At 37.4% G+C, this 26,810-nt stretch overlaps 1 protein-coding gene across 4 annotated transcripts in view; it reads right to left on the bottom strand.

Annotated features, from left to right (window-relative positions):
- The window catches only part of MED23 (mediator complex subunit 23), a 39,053-nt gene extending 14,889 nt beyond the window's left edge, over positions 1 to 24,164 (bottom strand). For 2 of the 4 annotated variants that reach the window (XM_074580704.1, XM_074580706.1), the window contains exons 1-18: positions 24,005 to 24,164; positions 21,236 to 21,267; positions 21,033 to 21,120; positions 20,296 to 20,420; positions 20,039 to 20,150; positions 19,171 to 19,269; positions 18,516 to 18,617; positions 17,471 to 17,540; positions 15,717 to 15,829; positions 14,398 to 14,493; positions 13,791 to 13,808; positions 6,975 to 7,175; positions 5,422 to 5,565; positions 3,776 to 3,921; positions 2,979 to 3,224; positions 2,664 to 2,806; positions 1,930 to 2,104; positions 84 to 247 (exon numbers count right to left, since the gene is read on the bottom strand). In XM_074580704.1, coding sequence (XP_074436805.1) covers positions 84 to 247; positions 1,930 to 2,104; positions 2,664 to 2,806; positions 2,979 to 3,224; positions 3,776 to 3,921; positions 5,422 to 5,565; positions 6,975 to 7,175; positions 13,791 to 13,808; positions 14,398 to 14,493; positions 15,717 to 15,829; positions 17,471 to 17,540; positions 18,516 to 18,617; positions 19,171 to 19,269; positions 20,039 to 20,150; positions 20,296 to 20,420; positions 21,033 to 21,120; positions 21,236 to 21,267; positions 24,005 to 24,064 — 2,134 coding nt within the window. In that variant the 5' untranslated portion in view covers positions 24,065 to 24,164. The remainder of the gene's footprint in view (positions 1 to 83; positions 248 to 1,929; positions 2,105 to 2,663; positions 2,807 to 2,978; positions 3,225 to 3,775; positions 3,922 to 5,421; positions 5,566 to 6,974; positions 7,176 to 13,790; positions 13,809 to 14,397; positions 14,494 to 15,716; positions 15,830 to 17,470; positions 17,541 to 18,515; positions 18,618 to 19,170; positions 19,270 to 20,038; positions 20,151 to 20,295; positions 20,421 to 21,032; positions 21,121 to 21,235; positions 21,268 to 24,004) is intronic. The other 2 variants (XM_074580705.1, XM_074580707.1) reach the window with 1 other exon arrangement.
- Positions 24,165 to 26,810: the final 2,646 nt, after the last annotated feature.

The raw sequence follows: 26,810 nt of genomic DNA, 5'->3' as shown, positions 1-26,810 counted from the left end.
CATGATACTCTATTTAACAGTATTTTAGAGAAATGTCTGACTAAAGCTTTCATTTAGATGTTATCTCACAGTACTGCTATTACCTGTCACATGCGTTGCCCTTGCTAGAGTTAAGATCAAAGCCCTGTTGAGTTCTTCTGATTCTGCTGAAAGAACTGTTTTGGGATCACTGAGGAATCGTGTAAACTGTGGTTGGACTTCTGAGCTGCCCAAAGCCGTGATTAGCCTTAGAGCAGTACTCTCAACACTGAAAGAAGGAAACAGTCCATTTAGCAAATAATGCTTATGCTGCTGCTTCTAAGATTCCAAAAATACCTATTTCTCCTCCATTTTCTGCTTCAAATAATACAAAAACATTTGTTTTGAAAGTCATGTTCTTAAACTTTTGGAAAAGTTTGCTTTTTCCACTGTTAAATAGTTGATAACAAATTTATTAAAGTACTTTACTTTCAAATAAAGCCCTCAAAAGTTGATTTAGCAAAAATTCCAGGTGCAGAGCCCCTGAAAAAGAGCCTCAAAGTCTTTCTAATTTAGAGTGCCCCCCCTTTTGTTACCTTTTTAACATCTTTCTCTAAACAAGAATGCATAGATGAATAAACATATGCAAAACCAGAATGAAGAGTCATGAATAATGCATGGCAAGTTTCAAAACTAACTAGCACCTTGAAGCAGACGGCACTAAATTGTCCTTATTAAAGAAATGTCCTTATTAAAGAAAGGAGGAAGTACTGCTTTTTATTAAAAGCACTTTATTTTCCAGGGCTCTAGTTGGAAGTGCTTTTCACACGAGGTACTTTGAAGTAACTGAAAAGATTTTTATAACATTGTGTTTTGGAAATGTCAAAGCCATAGGTTAGCATATTCCACGCTAGTTGTATGCGGTTCTTATCAGAAGTGACTGATTAACATCCATATTTCAGAGACTAAGATGACAAAACAAGATTTAAGTGAATAAAAAGAGCAAGACCTTGAATTTAAGGGGAAACTTGTCTTCACTTATTCTCTTTACTCCTAATAAAGGATAAGCAACCAAGCAATTTGAATTTGGACTAAGAAACTACTATGTAATTAGACTTCTTTCATATGAGGTTGCTCTGTCTGTCTCACATACCTGCACAAGAAGTATTCTACTCTAAGAGTGAATGGACAGTTTTCCCCAATTTTTCTACAATAAACCCCAGATTCTACATACAAACTGAATTTCATACCCTTCAACTTTGTTAACAGTGAGTTAAATTCAAAGCTTTTCCCTAGAATTATCTGCATATCAACTTCAGAGCTTCTCTAACCAGCTTTTCCATTGTTCTTGTATCCAAATTAGCCACAGTCTTATGCCTGGTTTACGCTGATATAGGACACACACCATACAAGGAAGTGACTTTTTCTTCCACTCAGGTTCATGTACAGCCACCATAGCTTTGTGCCAACTCCTTTACAGCTGCAGGATGAACCAGATTATTTCTCTGATCTGACTGAAAATTAACTTCACTAAAAAATTAGGTGGAATCAATTTAATTCTTGTAATGGAATTAAAGATCCCCTAAAGGAGTAAGCAAGTGCAATCCCACTGACAGACAAGCTGTCTGTGACTACAAGTAGAAGGCATTGCCCTTTATCGCCAACTGCAAGAACCTCAACAGTTGCCGGACTCTCAGGTTCTGGTGCGCATTCCTGTGCTTTGACCCATGACACCACTGCCATGTCTGCACAAGAGGCTGCTTAACACATCTCTGCTGAGTACTACTACCAACATCTAACTGTATTTCTGAGACACGACCCGCTGAGTAACCACAAAACAATTCAGCTGCAGAACTAAGACTGGGAAGTACTTATGTCCATCCCATTTCAAACAAGACTCTCAAGCAGCTTTCCACATATGATGGAGGAGGAATCTGACATTACAGTTAAAATACGGTAACCCTCACTTACCACAGATGAAGCTGGTTCTGATTAGTCTGCGGCACAGCAGCCAGGGTATGGAGATGGCTGAGCAACTGAACTCTGTAATGAGGCTGGATGTGATGCATCCGATAACTAAACATTTCTAGCAGAGTGTGCAAAATTCCCCATGCGTGAGATTTGAACACTGTTGGCAGGAGCTGACCTTACGAAGAGAAGTTTGTAAAATAAGTTTTCCAAGCGATTACACTTTAAAATACAACTACAGAGTACACTGTGTATAGAAAGTTATATTTAGCTGCCAATCAGATTTGAAAATCGTATTACCTCCAAAGAGCGCGTGTGCAAGCGCTGTCTGAAGATGCTGTAAATGTGTAGAGCTCAATCTTTTGAATGAACATATACAGCAGACATGCAAATTATTTTAGTGAGTGCAATTAGGTATCATTCGCGCTTAATTAAGTAACTTTGCTCACGATTTTCCATTGAGCATATTTTTGCAAAATGCAGTGTTAACTAGAAGGTACTGACCATAAAAGTGATGGCATGAAGTGACAGCAGCACACTCATCTGAAATTTCCTGCAGCACTAGGATAACTATTACAATTTCTTTTATACAAGTATTTATACATAAAATAATTTATACTTGTATTCAACAGGCTGCATCATTAGATTTTCATTTTTACTCTGGTCTCTAGCTGCCATTAAAAGGAAATGCTAGTGAACAAAAGGAAAGGGTTAAAAAGAAAGGGTTTACTACTTACTGATAAAGCCTTTGATGCCCAAGGACTCTATTTCCATATAAACCAACAGGCGACTATAGGTTTCCACAAGAGCAGGAGCCAAGGCCACACTAGATTTTGCATGAGCCAACTTAATTACCCTTGTAGCTATGCTATGAATCAGACTGAGGAAAGAGAGAAAGCATTTTTCAATCAAAAAAAAGGACTTGAAAGATAAAAAAATTATTAATAGACAGATACAAGCATGATATGTCCAGACACAGGAAAGCTCTCCTGATGATAATTACTTAGAGAAAGATTTACCTGTTAAAAAAAAAAGCTAGCTGCATACTGTACCTCATTTTGGCATGAACTGTGAGGGAGTCCAAGAGGTTCATTGGCAATGGGGTAATTGACCCTGAGGCCATGCAATTAGTCCCTGGAAGAGGTACCCTCATGTTGCCATTTCCGTAAATAGTCTCTACTAGTACACCCATTGGCAAAGTGAAACACTCTGAATTGGTTGAATAAGCATTGCACAACAAGGCAATCTTGTAGTCATTCATCTGTAAGCTTTTATTTCTTAAACTCTGTTGCAAAAACCTGTGTGCCAAAGAGATTAAACATTAATTAGAGAGAAACAAGCAGAAGAATATATATGCATTCCAGGATTACAGGCACAATAACCCATGAAAAATCCGTTGTAAAACTGTAGAAAACCCAAAATATTTTTTACTTGCACCACATCAAAACGACTACATCTTATGCCTCAGTTTCACTGTGTTACGATTTTCCTGTACTGGAGAAACACCTCAGGACAAAAATATACGTTAAGAATCAGCTTTCCAAACAAAATTTAACCCAATGTACTGCTTACCCACACTTTCCAAACCACACCACAATAAAACAAAAAAGTCAGTTTACTTTCAGATTCTCCATCAGTAGAAAAGATTTACAGATCTTCAATATTATTTCTGTTACCTCTATGATAACAGCATATTTTGACTTTGAGCTCGCTTTTAGTTCTGCTTCATTCCTTTGATAACCCTTAAACATCATCCCATCACACAATACATTCTGAACACAGACTTGGAGCTTCCTATTCCATTACATCTAGAGAAAAATCAAAACATAACAACCCCCCCAAAACTCACTCATGGTGAAGTTTAAGAGAATGAGGAATGGGAATCTGTAACTTGGAGTTGTCGCTATGGGCCTTCCGATTCAGATGAATCCAAATACACGTCATCGCAAAAGCATGAGTCGACTGGGGTTTGTTAATATCAGGTACAGGAATACACTAAAGAAAGAACACAGGAACGTGACACATTGCATGTATTAATATACAGAAAACCATGTTAGATAGCCAGCATTCACAAGGTCCTTTTTTTTCTTTTTCTGACATGCAACACCATAAGCAACATTTTTCAAGAACAGATTCTACCCTCATCTGTATATGCAATTTAAAATCAAGAGCTCTGGAAGAGACCTGTATCTCAGTAACTATGCTGAAAAAAAAACCCAAACCAAACAAATAATCTAAGACCTCAGCAAATGGAAGTTCATGCTTACAGTACACAAATTCAAGATACGCTACTTTTACTCTCAGGCTCACATTTATACGTTATTCAGAAATCAGTTATGGTATGTGCTTCCACAATAGGTACTCAGTGGTTCACCAATATTTTCTGAAAAAATCCAACTTGTCTAGCATCACCATTATACTTAAAGACTAATACACTTCCTATGAAAAGGAACAGATACACCCCAAAATTAAACAGGTTTCAGATACATTACTGCCATTGAAAAAGGCACTCCAGCGTTTTCCTTTTGCCAACATCTGCATTTCTTTCCCTTTGGTAGTTACTACTGCACAAGCACCACTGATAGCACAAGTGAGACAACAGCGACGCATAATCAAGGGGACAGTAAGACAGATCCTCTTAAGAGCAACAGCCATAGATAACATTTAAACTGCAAAAAAATGAATCCTCAGAAATGCCCTAATCCCACAAACATTTTAAACAAGTGTAACTCAGCCCATCACTACAGTTAAATAGTCCGTCACTCTTCCCATATTTTGTGCTGACAAAAGCAATTGCGATCTCATAAAACAAATTATACTGAAGAATCTCTGCGGGTCAAAACTAACTTGAGGGAGAAAAATTGCTACACATCAGTTTGGTACACCACACATTTGTGTTAACATATCTACTGACACAAAATAGAAGGCACTATGGGAAGAGTAAGCCATCAGGACTTCATGCTGACAACACTGTCATGATGGAAGTTTAAGAACTTCCCCTAATTATCCCTTCCTCAGGAACCTTAATTCTAGAGGAAAGTACAAAGCACGACTAAGATTTGCTTTGCTACTGCAGAATGAATTTAAGTAACCATTAATACAAAACAAATTTGAAGTGTCTTGTTCAGCCCTGCACCTGAAAGTATTTCTCCGTGTATTATTCTGTTACAGCCCAGACGTAACAATATAATTCTGTATTATTCCTTAGTAGTATCCTCAATACTTTAACAAGCTCCTCAAAACCTTAGTAAAACCAAAGTCAAGGAAGAGATTACTTAATAGAAGTCTTCTTCGCCCCTAAAACACTCCATAAATGTGGTTACTGGAAAAACATAGCTAGGAAATCCTGAAAATCTTCATTTAATTATGAAACAGCTCTCTCCAACTATGCAGCACACTGCTGCAACAGTGACTCAAGAATGACAGTAATATTGACATACGAAAGTGTCAAGTTGAATTAAGAATAAAACTTTTAATTTCAGAGAGAAGACTTACTTCTTTCTCAGGATACAGGAGGTCAAAAAGCTTCATAACTGGGAGGAAGTCAGCCAGGGCATTCTTCTGGATACTGCCAGAGATGAACTGGAGTAGCACCCACATCAGATGGTCTCTTCCTTTAATGAGACCACGGCCTGCCAACTGTCAAAAACACTCAGTAACAGACAACTACTGCATGCAGAAGAAAAATCACTGCAAAGTTTCCTATAGAAATAGGAGGGCAGACTACAACAGTTCCAGCAGAGAATTTTATAGCAGGATTTAGGTAGAAATGTACGTCATCTTTTCAGAAAGACAGCAAACAGGTACATTAGTTGTAACAGAAAAACAAACTCTGTGAGGGCCAGAGCAATTAATGTTAAAAGGTATTTAGCTCTTGAGGATCATTGTTTTGAAAAATTAGCAGCTCTAACATATTGGACTTAAAATGTCACCTTGTAGCCCTGCAGCCAAGCACAGTATTGCCATTGACAGCAGCAGGCCACAGGCTTTATAAAGAAAGTCTCTGAACCAGAATAAATCAGTTTGCTTTATCTGGACCCATCTGGATTTATTTTTTTGTTATTTAAAACTTCTTCACCTGTAATAGCAATTCTCTAATAACCAGTACTCTACTCTTAACCTCTACTATCATCTAGCTTGCTTTAGTTTGAGATCAGATTTGTGCCATTGTGTTGTATAGTGTCTATTGTTTCAATGATTCATTAAGAGTAATTAAAGGAATGCAAACCTAGTAAAACTAATTTCAGCGATACCAGAAAGAGCAGAGAACTAGAATCCATCATAAGTAAAACATACACAGTAAATTCTGATGTAACATGGACAGTGGACAAATGAAGATGGAGCAATGTGTAGTGCATGTTAGGAACTACATCTAAATAGCCACAAGCTAATACTATAGTGAGGAGAAAGAATATCCCTTTCCTACCATCAACGCCATACCTTCCTCTCAGCAAAGTGCCCAGGCTGTTGCTGACTTACTGTAACCCCTCCTCTCCTTTCTTATGGAGGACTGGCATCACTACTCTTAGAATTAAGAGAAGTGTTGAGCATAAGAAAAAAAAAAAAAATACTAGGAAGTGTATCAGTTTTAACGGAATTATTTGGAAATAATAACAACTTTGGACTGTAATTGCCAATATCACTGTAATTGGACAAATGACCTTTGATTAGATTGCTTTGATTAGATTGATTAGACAAACTGTAAGTTCTTGCATCGATTTACATAGAGTATTTCTTTAGCTCACAAACGGAACAAGGCGTTCACTCTGTTTGAAGCTTCATTGTAAATTGGATGTAACAGCACAGTACTTGTGTCTTCTGAATTATGCCAGTTTATCTTCTTACTCTAATTACTCGCACAATTTGAATACAAATGTAATGCAACATTCTGTACCTGAATACACTAGAAACAGACCTAGCTCGCAGACACTTAACTTGAGAATTTGACTTACTTCTACAGAGCACAAACTTTTTTTTTTTTTTTTTTTTTTTTTTTTTTTTTTTTTTTTAAAATCTCTCTTAGTGTGGGAGCGATACGAACAATTTACCTTTTGATGGAGTGACAGGACCATATGAGGAAAACTTGCAAACTGAAAGAGCACAAAGAAAATGAGCTGGCTGGAGAGATGCTGCCACAGAAGCTGACTGGTTCCACCATCATCAAACTTCTCTTCAGTCTCAGACCGTTCCATGGCATACACCACAAGGTCCACCAGCTGGTCCTCCAGCACAGGGCAGCGCTGCTTGTGCTGTAAGGCAGAGATCAGATACAGTATTCCAAAAGCCTTGCCATTAACTTCAGAACTTGTACAGTTGCAGTTACAGTACAGGATTTTGACAGAAGGCTGGGAAGCATGAAATGAAGTCTGAACTTAAGTTAAGGATAAGCCAGTGTATTAAAGCTGCACTATGTTACAGGTCATGATGATTTTTACATTTTATCATATGTTACATAATTCCCTACTAAGTTGCAAAACAGAGATCATCAATGCACAAATAACATCTGAGGGTTTTGCTTGTGTTTTGTAATAAATTCATGCAGAATGTTATCTCTCTGATCTTGCATTCATGGAAAACAAAGTCCATCCTTTTGACACGCTGGTGGGGGTTCTTTTGTTTGTTTTGAGGTTTTTTGTTGTTGGCTTTTAATTTTCCTTCCCTCTTTTCTCCTTCTCAAAAGTTGGGATCACCATAAAGAAAAAGATAAATCAATTATACCACCAAACTCAGAGGAAAGATCCCAATACATGATACAGGTGTTTACTGGCTATTCTCTTTTTCACTCTCATTTTGGGCTTACCTACAACTAGTAGCAGAATTAATATCTGATTAATACCCCTATAATTAGGTGCTGTCCTACTGACACAGCACCACCTGGTACAAGATAAGATCAAGAAGACTTGAAAATTAATCTAATAAAAATGGTTTGTTCTACTTATTGTGAATAGAACAGAAATTACGTATCATAGTGATGAGCTCTTTAGATGTTAGACTGCCACAATCGACACAGTGAGCTACGCAAACACACAAATCACTTAAAATACACACCTTCCCTGATGACTTTTAATAATGATCAAGTAAGGAATGGAGTATATATTCAGATACATAAGTTATTACAGATGTATGTAAAGCAGGCCCACTACCAGTGGTTTGGAATTCAGATTATAAATCTTCAATTTAAGACCACCAAGTACAGTGTCACAAGTTCTTTAGTGCAACAACCTGTTATTACCCTGCATTCGTGTAGTTACACTCATACAAAGGACAATTACTAAGGACAAAAAGCTGTGTGCTAGCACTTCGGAAATAATCTAACCTCTGTTTGTTTCATTACAATCTCTATTCAGGAACAGTCACTTCTTCCTTTTTCTTTTTTTTTTTTTTATAACACACCTGATGCCTGTAACATAATGCAGCCTTAAATAAAACATTATTACTTTAATGACACAAAAGAAAAGGAACTGAGCTGCTCAAAGACTAATCATGAAAACGCAGTATCCCTTTCTAGAGGCAAAAAGGTGTATGTAAAAAAAAGTTTAAAAAGATCACCCAAATACTCATAAAATGCTTTAGGGATGCCTCAGATGAGTTCTTTTACTTACTAGCCAGGCAGCCTAAAAAACCCCTTTTAGTTAATAAAGAAAGAAATAATAAAAGGAAAGAGAGATGCTGAAAGGAGACGCTTGTTCTACCTTCATTGATGGTAGTCTTTTGCCATGAAAAAAAAAAAAAAAGATTCTCTTCAATTAAAAATAAAATGCAAGAATGGGAAAAGTTGACAAAATACAGTGAACAGCATCCCCTGTTGCATGCTCTTCACCAGCTCAAAACCGCAGAAAGCTACAATTCTAGCTTTTCCTGAAGCATGCTTAACACAAACCTCTAACTAAAACAGGAAGCATTGATTACAGTTTCACCTTCTCTTCCAGTACACAATGCCATTACCACGGATCAACCACTTTACAGGTTTACAGCACCAGCTGAGAGAGTACTTTAGGGTTTTTGTAGTTTGGTTTTTTTCCCCCTCCCAAAGCAACTAATTACGAAGCAGAGCAGGGTGCAACAGACAACACTACAGACTAGTTTATAATCCAGCATGCAAAACTACTACGTACAGGGCTTGAAATTTAATAGTTTGCTAAGCACTGGGTTAACGTCCAAAAAGCCTAACCATGTTAGGCTATATTAATTTAGAATAAAGTTATTCAAAGAATACATCAGGAAATTATTACTGTTAAAAAGAACGCCAGAATTTCCAGTAGGAATTTTCACTATTCTGAATAATTCTAAGATTGTGAAAAATTTAGGAACCGGGAAATTAAGAAAATAAATTCACTCTTTTAATATGAAAAATCATGCTTTTATTGCTTTAAAAATATTTTTTCAATAAGAAATATAGCAGTGCTTCATATTCTATCTGCATTAATTTAATTTTCTGGCACATTTTTTTCTGTATTTTCAGTGAATATATAGTTTTGCACAAATTTTGTGTCTATAGTTTTGGAGGACTCTGAAATAAAATACTGTGCTGCATAAGAATTTGCAGGATTGGGGCCTTATTTTATTAATTGCTCATAACTTAAAGAACATCTCAGTATATATTGAGATGAATAAAAATATAGGCAAGAGCTGATTCCCCTCACAAATAAGTAGGAATTAATGTTTTATATGGCTTAAACAAAACCAAACAAACAAACCCCCAAAATCCCAAACACTGTTTTGGATTATATATGGAAAAATACAGCATTCAAAACCACTATGCTTTTTCCCCTAAAGAGTATGTTATTCCAGTCTTTGTGATTTGGTGATATAAATACATATTCTCCATTTTGTCCTAAAAATAATACTTAAAGACCTGATAAATACATAATCTCATTGAAAACATTATTAAACCATCAGGTAATACAGGGGGGAAAAAAGCACTACTATGACAGCTTGATACTAAAATTTCTCGAGATCAACCCTCTGATGGACTAGTGGTACTTTTTCAGCAGATCAAAGCTTCAATTGGTTTGGGCTATTTATTTTTTTTTTGGTTGGTTCATGTGTGGACTTTTTTTTGGGGGTGGGTGGAGGTGGGGAAGGCAGATAACATTAACAGTGTTCCCTAAAAGAAAAGTATTTTAAGTATAATTAAGGCTAGCTGCAAGATATTACAGTTTTCAAGTATTTTAAGCAAGTGACATTTAGCTCAAAAATATTTAATAAAAATCTACACTTAAGAAATGGATTCAGAAGACCAAACTGCAGAGCCCAAGATCCCCGCGAGAGTAAATGGTGTCTCCAAAAGTCCAATTCAAAATATGTAAGTTAAATGCCTGAAGTAGTTAATACAAGACAAAACTATAGCCCCCTCTCATTTCCATTTTCCAGAACTGTATGATACCAAGACAGAAAACCTTAAAGCTTTTTTGTTTATATTATGCCTGATTCTAATTCTACAAAGTTCAGTAGGCATTCTCATGCTTTCTTTATTAAAAAAAGGAGTAAGTTTCACCAAAGGAGTTGCACTCAAGTGTTCTCAACACACATGCTGACTATCTGAAAGGTCCCTTCCAACCTAGGCAATTCTATCAGTAATATATAAAAAATAATCACACCCCTTAAATTAAGTACTCTGCCATGTTAACACTAACAATATGGGATAGTAAGTTCCCAGCATCAACCAGCATCATATTTTAAAAACAAAAGGGAAAGTCAATTTTTGAATATTGCATTATATCATTCCTTTCACTTAATGATTCTGCTTACACATAAACAGCATCTTCTCCAAGCAAACTATTCTGGTTTGTAGGTAGGAAAGAATACAACTACACAGTCACCCGAACAGAGTATGGCATAGATATTTCCCACTCAGAGCTGCAGATAACCACTGCTGGTTTAAAAGGTGACCAGCCAAATATACTATTTAAAGAGCAAAAGCATTAATACAACAGCTGCTAATTAAAAGTTTCTATAACATTACACAAACAAGACAGCTGAAAATAACCTCCTCTTTCAAATATTTCCCAACCCAGAGAAATAAAATTTTAACAAAGTTTTTCATTGTTTAGATGACTGCAATACAATCCCGACTGCAATTATTCAAGCAAAAATGGGATTTTATTCTTCATACAAGTCTGCATACAGAGAAGGCAATGATATAAACCAAAACATTCAGAGTGACTTCATGTCCTTAAGACATTACTAAAGCTCCATTTTAAGAACCAACTGTATGGTCCCTAAACTGAATCTTAATTTGGCATCAGTGGATTAAGACGCTTTGAACTGTTACTCATTTTCCGAAAGCAGATTGTTACACACCTCAGCAAATTATTTAAAAGATAATTAAGTATTAGGAGTATCACCCCATCTAACAGGAGAATATAAGTTGACATAGAATCACGGAATTATTTAGGTTGGAAAAGACCCTTAAGATCATTGAGTCCAACCATAAAGCATGAAAACATACATGATAAAATACAATTTAAACCTCTACTTCCTATAGAACAGTTCAAACAGGTATACAAGAGAAGGTACTGTCCCACACAGAAGTACACAGTAGCAAAAAATAAAAATGCCCAGGCTCCAACAGAAGGAACATTTTGAAGTCTGTATCATTACGTCTGGACTTAAATCCGTATACTTGAAAAAGTTATTAGAAAACCTCATCCCACAACAAAATCCCACAGCAAAACTTAGAATCCTGAAAAGAACATATGAATCATTAAACATAACAAATTTTACCTTCATTTTTCTCTCTGCAAGGTTAACAGGACATCTGGATTTTTACCTTTTTTTATTAAAATTATTTTTAAACACAACTCAGACACGGCTTTAGTGAACAGTTTTCTAACATAGATCTGCATAGATCTGCTTAGGTAAGATTGAACCAGAAAATTCCATTGTTCACCTTCAAGAATATTTGAGAACTAGGACAAATTTGGCTGAACCATACCTAGTTTGTGATGCCAAATGATTCAAATGAAGGCTCCAATCCTGCAACTGGATCTGTGCAAATAGTTGACAGGGCATACAAGCAGCTTCACATAAATAATTAATGATCATAAATAAATAATGATCATTGCTTTGAAGTGTTTCCGTGTTTATTTTGAAACAAACTTGGCACTATTTGCATTTCTAAGTGTCTTCTATTACACTGAAAATTCATTTCTGCAGGTTAGTTCAGTTCTATTAATAAAATACAAAATTATAAGCCATTTTACTGAAAGCATCAATGCACTTAGACAACTTCTAAAAAGCATGCTACTATTTTTTTTTATAGGTGGCTACATTAACAAATTCAACTATAACATGAAGTTAATTTCTACCTAAAAAATGTATAAAGTTTTAACGTTTTCCACAGAGTACATTAATTTTTAAATGGAACATTATTTCCTGTTCTATACCAGTACACCACCCTACTCTATATTGCTAATTTTAACTCACAAATTTTCAACAGCCTAAACATCTTTATGCTGGTGTAATTGTAGCAGCACAGCTATAGTTCATGTTCTGTCAGCATTTCCTTTATAAGCTACGTTCTTCAAGTTTGTTCCTTGGCCATAAAAATTCATGCTAGGTTGAAACTTTGTGTAGGAATTCCTATACTACCAAACAATTTTTAGGAAGTATAGTTCAACATATTTTATTATGTCCTTTAAATTTTCCTTGATTACTTTCAGAGGACAGTAAAGTAGGAGTTAAAAATGGCATTTTTTACATCAATGTTTTTTGACCTGAAGGCACAGACCACTCATAGTTACAAGAATAAAATGGGTTCAATATTTTTTTGTCTAGATCTTCTATTATTTATCAGTTACAAGATGTACAGAGGAAGAGTTTCGTTTATTAACTGAATGTACACAGAAATAGACACAGAATACAAATACTACTCATTTCAATACTAAACCTAGCAGCTTGTTTCCAGGGTTTAATATTTCAGCTGCTTAATATCTCAAATACAAAAGACTGTCATATACAACACAGAGTACTGTTTGCCAAGATGTAGGAATCTGCGCGTTCAAAAACATTGTCCCAATCCAGAAAGAGTACTGGTGTATTTCACTTACAATGGGAAATATACACAAGGTTTCAGGATCATGTAAATTTTATAGTCAAGTTACAAATCCGAAAAAAGTTTCTTAAATGGAAACACTGACACAACCTTCACTATAGTATTGCAAACTGCAACGCTATTTTATAAATCTTAAACACTGTTTTTTAAAGTAGGTGTGGAATTGATTATTGTAACAAGGGATCAACTGTAAATATAATACTCGTAATTTCAAATTTCAAGCAGAAGTTCACTTGGTTGATTTGCTAAGGCATTTATTTATTTAAACAAGGAGTCAAATTATAAGGAACTACTTTTCACATGGTATTCTGTACTACCTTTCTTTCACCTAGTTTGGAGAATATTATAATTCCTTGTTGGGAAGTTTGTTACTGAGGCTTCCTAGTGATAAGAAAATTCTGCTAGTAAAGCTTTGGTTTTTGTTTTTAAGCAATCACGTATTTGCAGCTTTATAATTTTACAATCAAGGGCAGTGGATGTTTTTCCACTGGTATAAGGAAAGAAATTTTGAACTAAGAATCTCTCCTCATCTGAAAATTCCAGCAGACAAAGTAAAAGTTCTTATGACTGGTAAGGGAAATGGTAGGAGTCCATTCCAACGAAAATTATAGGACCAAAGGACCACTGACTGTCAGCTTTATGCTACATCTCTCATATCTCTAGAGATTTGTAGTGAGAATTTGCCCTTGACTAATGGTCCTGCCAATTTCAAGCCCTGACTGTACATGTATTCTCTAACTGGAATCAGTGGCTACAAAGCGGCCAGCGTATCGTTAGTCACAATACAACAGTAAGGTTGTGAACATACCTGAGCAATGTTCAAGGTCTAGAGCATTGGAGGATGGGCAGGACAAGACAGGACAGAACAAAAATAAAGGAAGAAAAAAAGAAAAGACAAAACAGTGACTATGAGGCCAGCCTCAAGGATCCCCAAGTCAGACTAAGCCCTCCCATTCTAAGGTATAAAAAGAAAAAATGTAACAAAACAAAACGCAGCTTTTCACTATTCTAGTACTATAACATGCCAATATAACATAGAGTACAACAATGCTTTAAAAACTAATGACATGAACAATAATCATTTTTATTGTTTGAGCTAGCAGTCTCCTACTGTCTGTCAAAGGTGTACTTGAGGCTGGCCTTATAGGAAAAAAAAGCAATGCAAAAAAAAAAATCATATTTTAAATCTCTACTTTTCAATTTAACATTCGTAAAGCAATATACAAATGATAGGAACAACAGTGTCCAATTAACCTAATATGATCTTATAAAAAAAATAAAAAATAAAAAAATAAAAAAAATTCACTCTCTGGATCTAAACTGTTTTGCTTAGTTAGCTATAGCAAAGAAAAGAGAAAAAGAATAGTGCAGATTCTATGCAGAATTAAATCACATGTTACAGCATAGTACAGTACCTGCTTATTCAGACCTAGCATATTGCAGACCATATCCCTTGAATACGGTTGTTCCAGCACGTATCTCAACAAAGCAGTCTGTGGCTCAAACAGATCCTTAAAAAAAAAAAAAAAAAGAAGCAAACACATACAAACATATATTGCCTCAAGATTGTTTAATACTGAGTTTATGTTTAACCGAGTTAAACAATTTAAGAATGAATGTTTAATTTACGCAGGTATTTGTTATCTGGCAAATCTTTTTGCTCTCTGATACCCAAACGAAAGGAGGAAATAATCGCAGTTCTTAAGAAGTGACAGGTTTTATGGGGACCGAGTAGAAGAACATTCTTCATCCAATAAAAGAACGGCACACTTTTTGAAACAGCCTTGAAATACTGGAGGACCGTCAAGAACTCAAAGGAAGACAGGTAAGACTAGGGAGGGAGAACATGACCAAGATCCATAAAAATCATAAGCACAAAGAAAGCAGATATGGAACAACTGCTCACTGCATCTTCCAATTGCTGAATCACTTTAAAGCAAAATGTTATCTGAAGCTAGGTTCAAAACAAATGGAGGGAGCCAATTCCTTATGCAACATGAAGTTGAAATGTGGAACTCCTTGTCAAACGGATGTTGGGGATGCTAAAAGTTTACAAGGGCTCAAGAAGATACTGGATAAATATTTGGAGGAGGAAGGTTTACCAAATAGATAGGAACTAAATCTGTCTCAGGAAACACACAAAATTATAACAGCTGTAAAGTGTGAACACTATGTATGTCATTAGATATACTATCTTCATATCCTTCCTTAGACACCTAGGATATGGGGAATGGGACACTGGATAATGTGGATTTTTGTCTTGATCCTTTACAGTTCTTAAATTCTTTCAGTACACCACTATTTCTCGCTCACAGTTTTAAGTTTAAATAAGCTAACTTATACTTGAATTGTAAAATTATCTTTCCTATGGAATAGCAAAGAGCACAGAAAAGAAGAAATTACCTTTGCATTCTCTTTCATCTCCCCACAGCTAAATTACTTTTCCAATCAATTTTCTACTCTCACTTGTTCTCTCACATGCAGATGCCCATAAGACATCTCTTCTTCAGCATCCCGGGCAGCAGTTACACCACATGCTACTTAAAAGATCCTCTAAATATAGCTTGAAATTATTGAAATATGTAACACAGTGAAAATATCGACATCTTCAATGTTAGCCTAGCTGGAACAATCAGCTATTCACAGATGAAATTATTCCCCCCCCCGCAAGCAATGATATAAAAGCTTTGTATTTTTTGAACGTAACGTGTTTAAGAAACTTAATAAGGCATACCTTATCATATGGTAAGAGACCTTTCAAAGGAAAACGAAGGGTTGTAGGATCCAGCTTCCAAGAGTTACACATGGCACCTGAGTTATTTACCACAGGAAGGAGACTACAGCGACCTACATGCAATGAAACAAATTCTAAAACAGTGAAACTGGCCTATTGTTTAATCATTCTGATGCAAAAACTGGCCTCAGCCACTTTTATGCTCTCCTTAAATTTCCACTGTTTAAAGCATTTTACCATAGGATTGCTTCAGGCTGGTTTTATTTTTCTAACCAATTTTCAGTTAATAAAATCTCTAAGGAGTAAAATCCCCCTTTGTTCAGATTGGGTACCCTAAAAATAAAAGTATTTACAAATATTAATCTAAAAGTGCCCTTTTAGGTTACCAGAAGACTGCTCTGTTTCAACCACTTGACCTAGGGATTTAATTTTGGTACACTGACCCTTTCCACAAAGACAATGGTATTACTAATCTACGTATACAATCTAGTCTTTCAAATTTCCTTCATTCACCCTGTAAGACAAACTGTGGGCAGGATTCTGTTCAGTAAACAAATCAAATACAAGCATCTGTACTCCAATTACAGTCAATGGAGATCTAGTCAATTCAGTCAGTGTAGGCCAATATAATTCAGCTGATCACATAGGAACAGTTTTTTGTAGGGTAAAAGTAGACTTATTAGTCACCGTGGATTAGACACCTAGGATTTATTTCAGCTGCTTAAACACAGGCATCTGAACCGAGACCCTAGTGCACCTGTATATCAGCATCTAAATGTAGGTGCCTCAACTTTGACCTAAATCTCACTGTCAGTTCAAATTCCATGACTTCTATTGTCCAGACTGGCCATATTATTATCAGATAAAACAAGCAGTAAATAAATATCTTTCTCCCCTTCAACCTTATCTATTACAAGTCATTCACACATACAAGACTTGTAAAAATTTGTCCATGATCCCTGCGAGTCATATGCATAAAAGCTACGCCACACTTCCAACAGAAGAATAACTACATGCTTCTGAAACACAAAATGCTCTGGAGCATTACAGATGAATTTGCATTCTTAATGTCTGCACTAAAGAAACTCAATTGCAATAAACCTTGCTTACATCCAAGATATAATGCAGGCGTTATTAAGCTACTTAATTCTCAAAGCAAACAGAAGACATTTTTATCTTTTTGAAGAAAAATGCAACAGGCATCACAGTTAAAACAGCCAAAATTTTAATATTCAGATTTCCAGCAGTAAAAAAGGTGATTTTTCCTGTCACAGAAGAGGACAGACTGTACTCATCCAAGCTAGGAAACGTTCACACAGAAGCCTGCAACAATAGGGATATGGCTGAGCAGCTACAAAAGCCCCAATGGAAACTGAAGTCAGAAAACATTATGCTATGACTAGCATACCAGTGGATCTGTATTAACTCAAAATCCTTCATCACACAAAACCTATGGTTTTCTTAATGTCTATTGTAGTTAGAATCTATATGGACATGTAATGAGTAGTACACTTCCACTACCAGCTTGTAGCAAAAAAGTCATTTGATCACATCAGTATGAATTTTCCTTTTCATAGCAAAAACTGAAGAGAAGCAAGTCCGAGAACAAACTGACAAGAGTACAGATACTATGTGAAATATGAGCTTTGAGCCATTTTGCTTAGATGAATATATGCCCCAAAAGGTTACAAGAAACAAAATAGTTCAAAATAAATTAATTTATTTTGAAGTAATTAATGAAGTCATTCTCTTACCGCAAATGGAATTTATTCTTGCTGTAGGTCTGAAGGTATCCACAAAATCCGATACTAAATTACCTAGTAACTGGGTGAGAAGAGGAGAAAAAAGTAAGTTAAGGGTTTAAGTTGCAGATACTTATAAGGAATATGTAAGACTTAAATATGTTTACACATGTTAATGAAATATGCAAGAATCTACTAAAATAACTAGCTTCCTACACATTTCGACAAGTTGGAAAAGTCATCCAGAACTTAAAACCACAAAAGAAAAAACATGACCTTACGAAGAAGGGCAGGAAGTACTCTTCTCAGTTTGCACTCAAGTAAGAGTTTATATAATAACTGTTTCTCCTATGCAGACTATATTATTTCAGTGCACACTATTTAGTAACAGATGATTTAAGACAACCGTTAGCATTTCTGCTCATTAACACGTCTGTTTGCCTACGGATAACAATTCTGCAAAAACAAAGGACCTAGATTCGTACACTCTGGATTAAAATTTGGCTCAAAAGAAGTCAGTAACTCCCTATTAATTCAAGGGAGTCGGTGTTTTATCCTTTTCCTGACACCTAGTTATTTTAACAGAATACAAAATTAAAAACTGGATCAACATTACATTCTTTTTGGAAACAGTGACCATTTTCATTGCATCAGAGCCCCAAATATTTTTGCATAACTGAATTAAAACAGAAAAAACCCCAACCCACTGGTCAGCTATTTAAAATTATTTTTTTTTATCTTGAAACCAAAGAGAAATCATTAACTGGTAGGTAAGCGTGACCTGCATTTTCAAATGCATTCAACAAAACCAACTCAGTGCTTCAAGAGTTTTGAACATCAGCCATGGGTCAAAACTACATCATCAATTTCATGCAAGAACACAAGGAGCTGCTGCAGCAATCACATCAAGCCTGTATCTTAATTTAGATGCCTAAACACAGAGATTACTGTTGAGTAGATTTTAAGTCTTCATTTAAACTTTGCTTTAAAAAAATAAGTCATTTTGTTTTGTGTGGAACAGAACTCCAGATTACATGCTTTGATACCATATCATTACCCAATGGGGAAGTTTTCCTTCAGGATATAGTTTTCTGATTTCAGTAACTGCAAAGTAGGCAGGTAACAAGCATGCATTTCTTTCCAAAATGTACGCTACCACCTATAAATAAAACACATCAGTGTAAAAGCCTTGGATAAGGTAAACAAAGTTATAGTCTGTCTGCTAGTCTGAGGCAGCCCACGAAAACAGATATTAAAATACTTTTTCTTAAGTTGTATCCTGATAGTACTGCATTTGTTTAAAACCTGTTTTTAATTGTACAGGTGTAAATTAGACTGTTTAAGCCTAAGTAAAACTATGCCTCTACATGTGCCCACAAAGTATTGAACACAACTACTATTTTTATTCACCAAGAAAAAAATAAAGCAATTAATCTCAATATTATATTTCATACATCCTATCTTAGCCAAGTCAAACATTGGGCCGGACTCTCCTGCTAGCGATTTTAGTCCTTATCTACCATATCCCCCAAAAGCTCTTTGTTTACTGTATAAAATACAATTACAGAAAAGAATTAGAGCACAAAGAGTAAGTCTTTGCTGTTGAACTGTACCAACTCTCAGAGACCCAGAGCTACTAGAAACTCATTAATGACAAAAGAATGGAGCCTACCTTCCTCTATAGTACTAATGTATAAAATTCAGACAGTTACCTCTCTTGCTGCTAAAAGCTGCTGTACAACGGCTGAGCTCACAGTGTTTGGAATTGTTAAGATTTTCTCTAGGATCACTTTCAAAAGATCACGCACACCCTAAAAGAAAGCACAGGAAATTTGCATTCCCAGATATTCTTTATTTCTGGCAGAAAGATTACACAATCAATGCGGTCAGACAATATTTTGACAGACAAATTAGCTGTTTGTTGCTAAGTGTCAGAAGACAAACTGCTACTGAGAGTACAAATGCTAATTACATTAAATTCCTTATGGAACTTCCCAATCTCAGATGAGAAAATAACTGCTGAAATTCTGATGTGCATCCAGAGACATCCAGCCAACAATTGCTTGTGCAGACTGACCAAAGGACAATGTTGTATTTCATGGGTTTTTTGTACTAGCATGCTCACTGATGCTGGTGATTCTCTGCAAGACATGCATGGTTTCCTACTCCTTCTGTTAGAGTGTACCCTGCCAAAGACTCAGCTTTCGGGACCTTTTTCCTACATCATAACAGGGGTTAGAGCAGATGCAAAAACTTCAACCTTAATGCTTCATAGTATTACTTTTCCATGTGTACCGCTTCTGCAACTGCATTAGGGGTATTTAGTCTGTAGCTGAAAGAGGGATGAAAGATAACTGTGTAATAGAGAAAAGAGTAGGATGAGTTACGTTGTCTCTACAGAATAATCTATTAAGGTAAAGCTCAACTACGAAAAAGCATTAAAAGTGGTCTCACTGAATTATTTTTTTCTTTCATAATCAAAGCAGACTTTGAAACGCAGGATGTCTCTCACATAAAGTCATAAACACAAAGCAAGAAAATAACATGTCTTATCACGAAGAAAAGAATGGGAGAAGATACCTTGTAGTCTACACCACCAATAATCTTCCGGACCAATTTAAATGTTAATGCCCACAGCTGTGTCCTTTCCCATTCAAGCGTATCAGAGTTTATCAGAGATTCACAAACCATCCTAGCAGAAGGAGACAATACAAGAATGAATGACAGATAATAAGCACGTGCTCTCCAGCAATGTTTTTACAATGTCATTGTAAAATACCCTCTAATATTACAACTTCCATGTATCCTATTTACCAATTCATTCCTACATAGCTTACCTGGGTGGTAGAAGTCCAGTTTCTACTGCCATCGCTAAACAGTCATAAAGAAAAGAAATTCTTTTAGGACTATGCTGGCTATGAATGAATCTTACAATCCACTGGACGCACTGTTCATGGGATTCCTGAAAAAGCAGTAGAGGGGAAAAAGAATTTATTTACACGTAGTGAAACAAACTATAAGATTCATTTAGTGTCCTACCATGAAAAAATGAAACTAACAGAAGAATAAGATTATAAATGGTAGAAGTTGTCCAGTTGTTCAAGATACAGTTTTCCCAAGTCTTTTGATCTCATTTTGAAGTCCAGTTGTCCAGTATTGGTGTCCTGTTTAATAATTCACAGAACACCTCCTATCTGAAACACTGATTTCTACAGTCATCTTTGTTTTTCACATATAAGTTCACAAAAAATAGAATAAAATAGAAATGTTACATACTATTCTTTCCTTTTCACAGTTATGATCAAATTCAGCAAAAGCAAAGATGACCAGGTCTCCCATTACAGAAGAGCGCCTAGAGGTATCTAACTTGTAGAAGTTAATTTTTGAACATAATTTCCTTTTTTTCTTGCAAAGTCTTCCTATATTCTTTACCGCACCATATCCGAAACCAGATGGAATGGACACAGAATGACTGGACACAGACTTTATAGCTTAAATGTTTGTCTACTAGACCAGATTTCACTATATTAAAAATGTATATAAAGTACATGTAAGCAACAAATTAAATACTAACCTGTGAAAGGCTGCTCCAGAACTGTCTAAAAGCACCCAGGCAGCTGATCAGTTTGGTTCTCTCATCTTCAGGAGTGTCCATAAACATACTAATGCAAAAAAGACCCAAAACATTAGTTATTAGCAGCACCCAATGAAAGAACACAAGTGAAAAAGTACACGCATACAGAAAGTCTTGCACATATAAACTAACGTTACACTCACCCAGGAAACGCTTCTTCAATTACTTCTGTTTTCTGTAAGAGAAAAACTCTGAGTGAGCTATTGTGAAAAGATTTTCTATGAGTATCACACCACCAAGACAAAGAACAAAAGAATAAGTTGTACTGTTATGGGACTGTGTCAGAGGCAGATATATTTCTTCTGCTATGTTAGACTCTTTCAGAGTTGAGATTGCTTTGTTTTCATATAAACACATAAACAACATACCTTGTGGATCCAGATTAAGGCTCTTTGGTTTGTTTTGGGGTTTTTTTTCTTCTAAACACCTAGAGATGAATTTACTTCCCGAAGTTGGAGAAACTGTTTGATTCTGTTATTGCAGCTCTTTTTTCATACTTTGAATCCCATTAAACTTTTGTCCCACTTATGTTCCATGACACTCAGTTACACAAATTAATTATATACAGTTACTTTCCCATCTGAGTTTAGGTACATTGTTTTTTAAATTCCATTGATTGATTATATGGTCTTGTACAGGTGAAAGACTATATATGAATATAATTCCTTCCCCCCCTGCCTGCCCTCCACCCTTTTTTTTTTTTTTAAAAAAAAAACAACTCCATTTTGCTCAAAGCATTCTACATCATTACTCTAATACACCAGCAAAGGGGTTCTGGAAAACACTATCGTACAACTTTTTTTACCTTCTAGATGAATTTCATATTATACTCAGAAGTGATCTATAACTGACCACTATCCATTTTCATTTTTCTATTGTAGGAATATGAGCATGTAATAAAATAATCTTTCTGGTGATCCTTCTCAATTGTACAGACTATACAACTGCCTGTCACTGCTACTCATAGCTTTCTCAAGAAGTAGAAGAGAAACCGATACTCATCTGTTTTGCACAGAAAATTAGGTAAGTTTCTCTGCTGTCCACCCAGTTGGTAAAAGCAGCAGTGAAAGTAACAACTTGCCATTTTCTCAGTTATGGCTTCAAAAATGCAATTAAATTTTGTAAGGGCCTTTTTTTTTTTGTTTCATAAAAATTTTAGGCAAATAACATTGCTGAAAAACAGGCATCATGACAACACAGTGAAATCACAATGTTAAATATGTGAAAACACAATCTGAATGACAGTGCTAAAAGGAGAAATCAATTGGGTATGGGCAAATATGCTACGAGCAAATTTTGATACTGTCCCTTACAGCACCCTTCTGGACAAGTTGCCCAACAGTGGGATGAGCGGGTTCACAGTGCACTGGGTGAAGAACTGACTGAAAGGCAGAGCTCAAAGGGCTGTAATGAATGGGTCTACATTTGGCTGGCGACCAGTCACCAGCAGTACTCCTCGGGGTTCAATTCTAGGGCCGATTCTGTTCAGTATATTTATCAATGATCCGGATGTTAAATGCACCATTATGAAGTTTGCTGACGATACCAAACTGGGAGGTGCTGTTGACTCTCTTGAGGGACAGAAGACCTTGCAGAGGGATCTAGATAGACAAGAACATTGGGCTATGATTAATAGGATGAAATGTAACAAGTCCAAATGCCAGATTCTGCACCTAGGATGGATTAATGCCAAGCACAAGTATAGAGTGTGAGAGGAGTGGCTGGAGAGCAGCCCTGCAGAAAGGGATCTGGGGGTGCTGGTCAACAGGAGGCTCAATGTGAGTCAGCAGTGTGCCCTGGCCGCTAAGAGGGCAAACAGCATCATGGGGTGCACCAAACACAGCATAAATAGCTGGTCAAAAAAGGTGATTATCCCACTGTATTCAGCATTGGTGCGGCCTCACCTTGAGTACTGTGTGCAATTCTGGGCCCCAAAATTTAAGAAGGGCGTGAAGGTCCTTGAATGTGTCCAGAGAAGGGCAACAAAGGTGATGAAAGGGATGGAAGGAATGTCCTATAAGGAGCATCTGAGGACTCGGGGCTTGTCTAGTTTGTCTGAGAGGCAAAGTCATTGGTCTCTACAGCTTTCTGAAGAGAAGTGGAGAGGGAGGTGCTGATCTCTTCTCCCTAGGATACAGTGACAGGATGTGTAGGAATGGTTCAAAGCTGCACCAGGGGGGGTTTAGACTGGACATTAGGAAGCATTTCTTCACCTGGATTAGGCTTTCTAGAGAGGCGGTTGATGCCCCAAGCCTGGCAGTGTTCAAGAGGCATTTGCACAATGCCCTTAACATGCTATAACTTTTGGTCAGCCCTGAATTGGTCAAGCAGTTGAACTATATGAACAGTGTAGGTTCCTTCCAACTAAAATAGTCTATTGTATCCTATTCTAATGACCTACCGAATAATGCTTCATTTTGCAGTACCTTTGTGGGGGTGTATTTCCACAATTTGCTCACACCATTCTGTTGGCTGAAGAAAAATGTCTCTTTAAGACATTCATCTTCTCACAATCTCCTTCGAAACGCCACCTTAAACTGCTTATTCCACAACAAACGCAGCACCTCCCCCTTAGGACTGGACTTATGCCCAGTCCTACTCTGTGCCAGATGCCGGATAAACGCTCAGCAGAGCAGGGGATTTCATCTCTGAGAAACCACCTCGCTCTCCTCACGGTGCTTCAATCCCGCACCCCCGGGGTTTCAACCCACGAAGTGCGCTAGGAAAATAAAAAATTCTTTCTCCCCTGATTTATCCTCTTCAGGATGCCCCGTCCATCCCCTCCGCAGAGGGAGCGCGGAGGGCCGCAGGGCCCCGGACAGGCCCTGGGCCCGGCCTGGCCTGGCCTGGCCTGGCCTGGCCTGCTCGCACCGCCCCCCGCCCCCGCGGCGGCGCTCCGGGGACGGACTCACCACCACCTCCTCGAAGATGCTCTGTAACTGCGTCTCCATGGGCACCATGGGGATCGCCATGGTACCGGGCCGAACCCCACAGCCCAGCGGCCGCCACCGCCCGGCCCTTTGTCAGGCGGAGACGGCGGCGCGGCCCGCCGGAAGCTCCGTCCCCGATCCCGCCTCCCGGGAAGCAGCTGCTCGGCCCGGCCGTTCCGGCGGCCGCAGCGTTCCGTTCAACGCTGCCCGCCTCGGCCTGCCAGGGACGGGTCTCGGCGGCTGCGGGGCTTGCCCCGGCCCCGGCCCCTGCTTCGGCCCCGGCCCCGGCCCCGGTTCCGCAACCCGCCACTGCGCGGCTGGGTGTGATGCCTACGGGGGAAGAAATCGGGAACCGAGGGCGAAAGTGGGGGCCAAGCCATTAAAAATACCATTTAAAAATTTGGGAGTTGTTTTCTTTACGAAAATATTTGCTTAGGCTTCTTTGTTTATTCTGTTGTTTTTGGTTTTGTTGTGGTTTTTTTTTTTAAATAATCTGTTCTTAGAATAATTTGACAACGTACATGCTCTGGTTCTTAGAAGTAAGGGTCTTACAGTAAGGGACTTAATAATTTAACAATAATAATTAAGAAAAATAATTCTTACGGGTCTATGCTTTGCTGTGATTACTATAAAGTTAGAATTATTAATTCCCATTAAATTGCATAAAGTTAGAATAAACTGAAAATGCATTTATCTGAACACATCTGAGGGTACATTATACATCTGCAGTGGTTTGTAGATTAAGTGTAAAATGCCAAATCAAGTCAACTTTAAAGTTTTGTGGCTCTCTGACATTGACACTGGATTTTCTGAGCTGTCTGTGGCTGTTTGGCTACGTAGTGTCCTGGAATAGCACTGAACCTAAAATCAGGTAGTGCTGGTGACTAGATATAAGCTTAAGGCTAGAGCAGAAAAATAAAGCTTATCATCCCAAATTCTAGCTGATAGATGAAGGCCTCAGAGCAGCAGGAAATTAACATTTCCAGTCTTGGAACTGAGTGGAAAATAACAGTGTACCCATAGGGGAGAAGCTCACGTGGAATTGGGTAGAGGATTATTTGTTGTAAACGGCTGTTGTGTAAGCAGGCCTAGAAGAATAGATAACATAAGCAATGAGAAATGTTATAAATAAATTTTAAAAGTACCCCAGGAAACTGTGATGTGCAGGGCACCAGCACTTGCACAGCTAGCGGAGATAGGTACTGGAGCCAAATGGCAGTAGTACATGTGATTGAAGTCAGTGCATTCTTGTCAGCAATGAGAAATACCTGGTTGGGAAACAAGTAATGCTTGCCTGTATATTATTTACCTACCTATACACGTAATGAATGATCATTGGAAACAGTATATATTATAGACGAAGGTCCATTTGTACTTGCTTGTGTTGCTCTTATAATTGCGTTGCCCTCAGCCTTAACACAAAGCTATTTCTTCTGTAAGAAATATTCGTTATACACTTTGCTGTGTGCTTATTTAAAATGTGTTGCAGTATAATCTGACACGCTCTTGGATATGCTGTCAACATCTAGTGTTGGTACTTGCTGACCATGGGCAGACCAGCTCAGGGTAGGCATCTACTTCAATTCTATGCCAAGCTCCTAATCCTTTCCCATAGTAACCCATAACGGGACTGGAAACGTAGCCCCAAAGAGGTTGTTTTACTCATCGTTATGTCTTATCCTTATGTTGAGGACCAGTCTACTATTCTTATTTTTATCTGCTTTATTGCTCAGTCACACTCACAGGCTAACAGCCATTCCTAACCATGCCTTGGTCTACAGATCTTGATCCAACCTTAATATGTACCGAGCCCATGATCTGTCCACAACTTCGTGCCAAATATGAGTTTATCTTGATTTTAGGTCATTAACCAACATTCATTCTAAACTGTACTTACCATGCCAGCCCAAATCTAACTGGTTACCTTTATTAGACTTGGTTTAACCTTAACTAGAGTCCTGGTCCACAACTTGGCCCAAATACTATACCCAATTTTGAGTTTTAAAACTGGACCGCATGATAGCCTTGAACCCCCTAAGAGGTCCCAACTGTGATTTATCTCCTAAATTAACTCCTTGTCTAACCAGATCTTATTTTAATAAAACTGAACTACCTATGATCCTGCCTTTGGCAGAGAATCTGGTCATTGGGATGGAGCTGAGGGACAGGGGTGCCACAGCAGGTCAGGCTGTGGTCATCCTGCTGTGCCTAAGGGAACTGAATGTCTAAGAGGAGGAACAGGATGGATCTTCTGCGCTCAGATTGCCAAGGCATGAAGCCCTGTCAGACCCAGTGTATTAGGCAACACAGACCCGCAAGCCTCACCAAACAAGGAAGAAAAGCAGCATTTGCCTGAGGAAGAAACAACCCTCTTCATGCAGAGACAGGAAAGGAAATGCACCTTTCAAAATGACTGTAAATGTTATGTTACTCTGGAAAAAAACCTTCATCAAAATGACCATTTGTCATTGATGTCAGATGATAAATGACAGAAATGGTTAAACTTTGGGGTTTTTTTTCCTAAGGGAGTGCCATTCATTTTAGAAGATGGATGACAATGAGTGTAAAGGTGTCTTTTTATTGATGATATGTAAGGCCTGTCTAGTTCTTGATGGCTTTAGAGGACATTCAGCTGCTGTATCCTAGTAGCTTAAAATGACAGGAATTATAGTGAAAATTGGAAGTGGCTACAACATAGTGCTATTCAGAAATGTCTCTCCCTATTTCCTCAAGTTGCATGTTAACGTGTATATGGCAGAGATGTCCTGCCTGTGTTCTTTGAAACCAT

This window comes from Larus michahellis, chromosome 3 (genome assembly GCF_964199755.1).
Source record: "Larus michahellis chromosome 3, bLarMic1.1, whole genome shotgun sequence".
NCBI classification, from domain to species: Eukaryota; Metazoa; Chordata; class Aves; order Charadriiformes; family Laridae; genus Larus; species Larus michahellis.
Note: the sequence above shows the minus strand (reverse complement) of the source record. Positions and strands in the feature narration are given on the sequence as shown.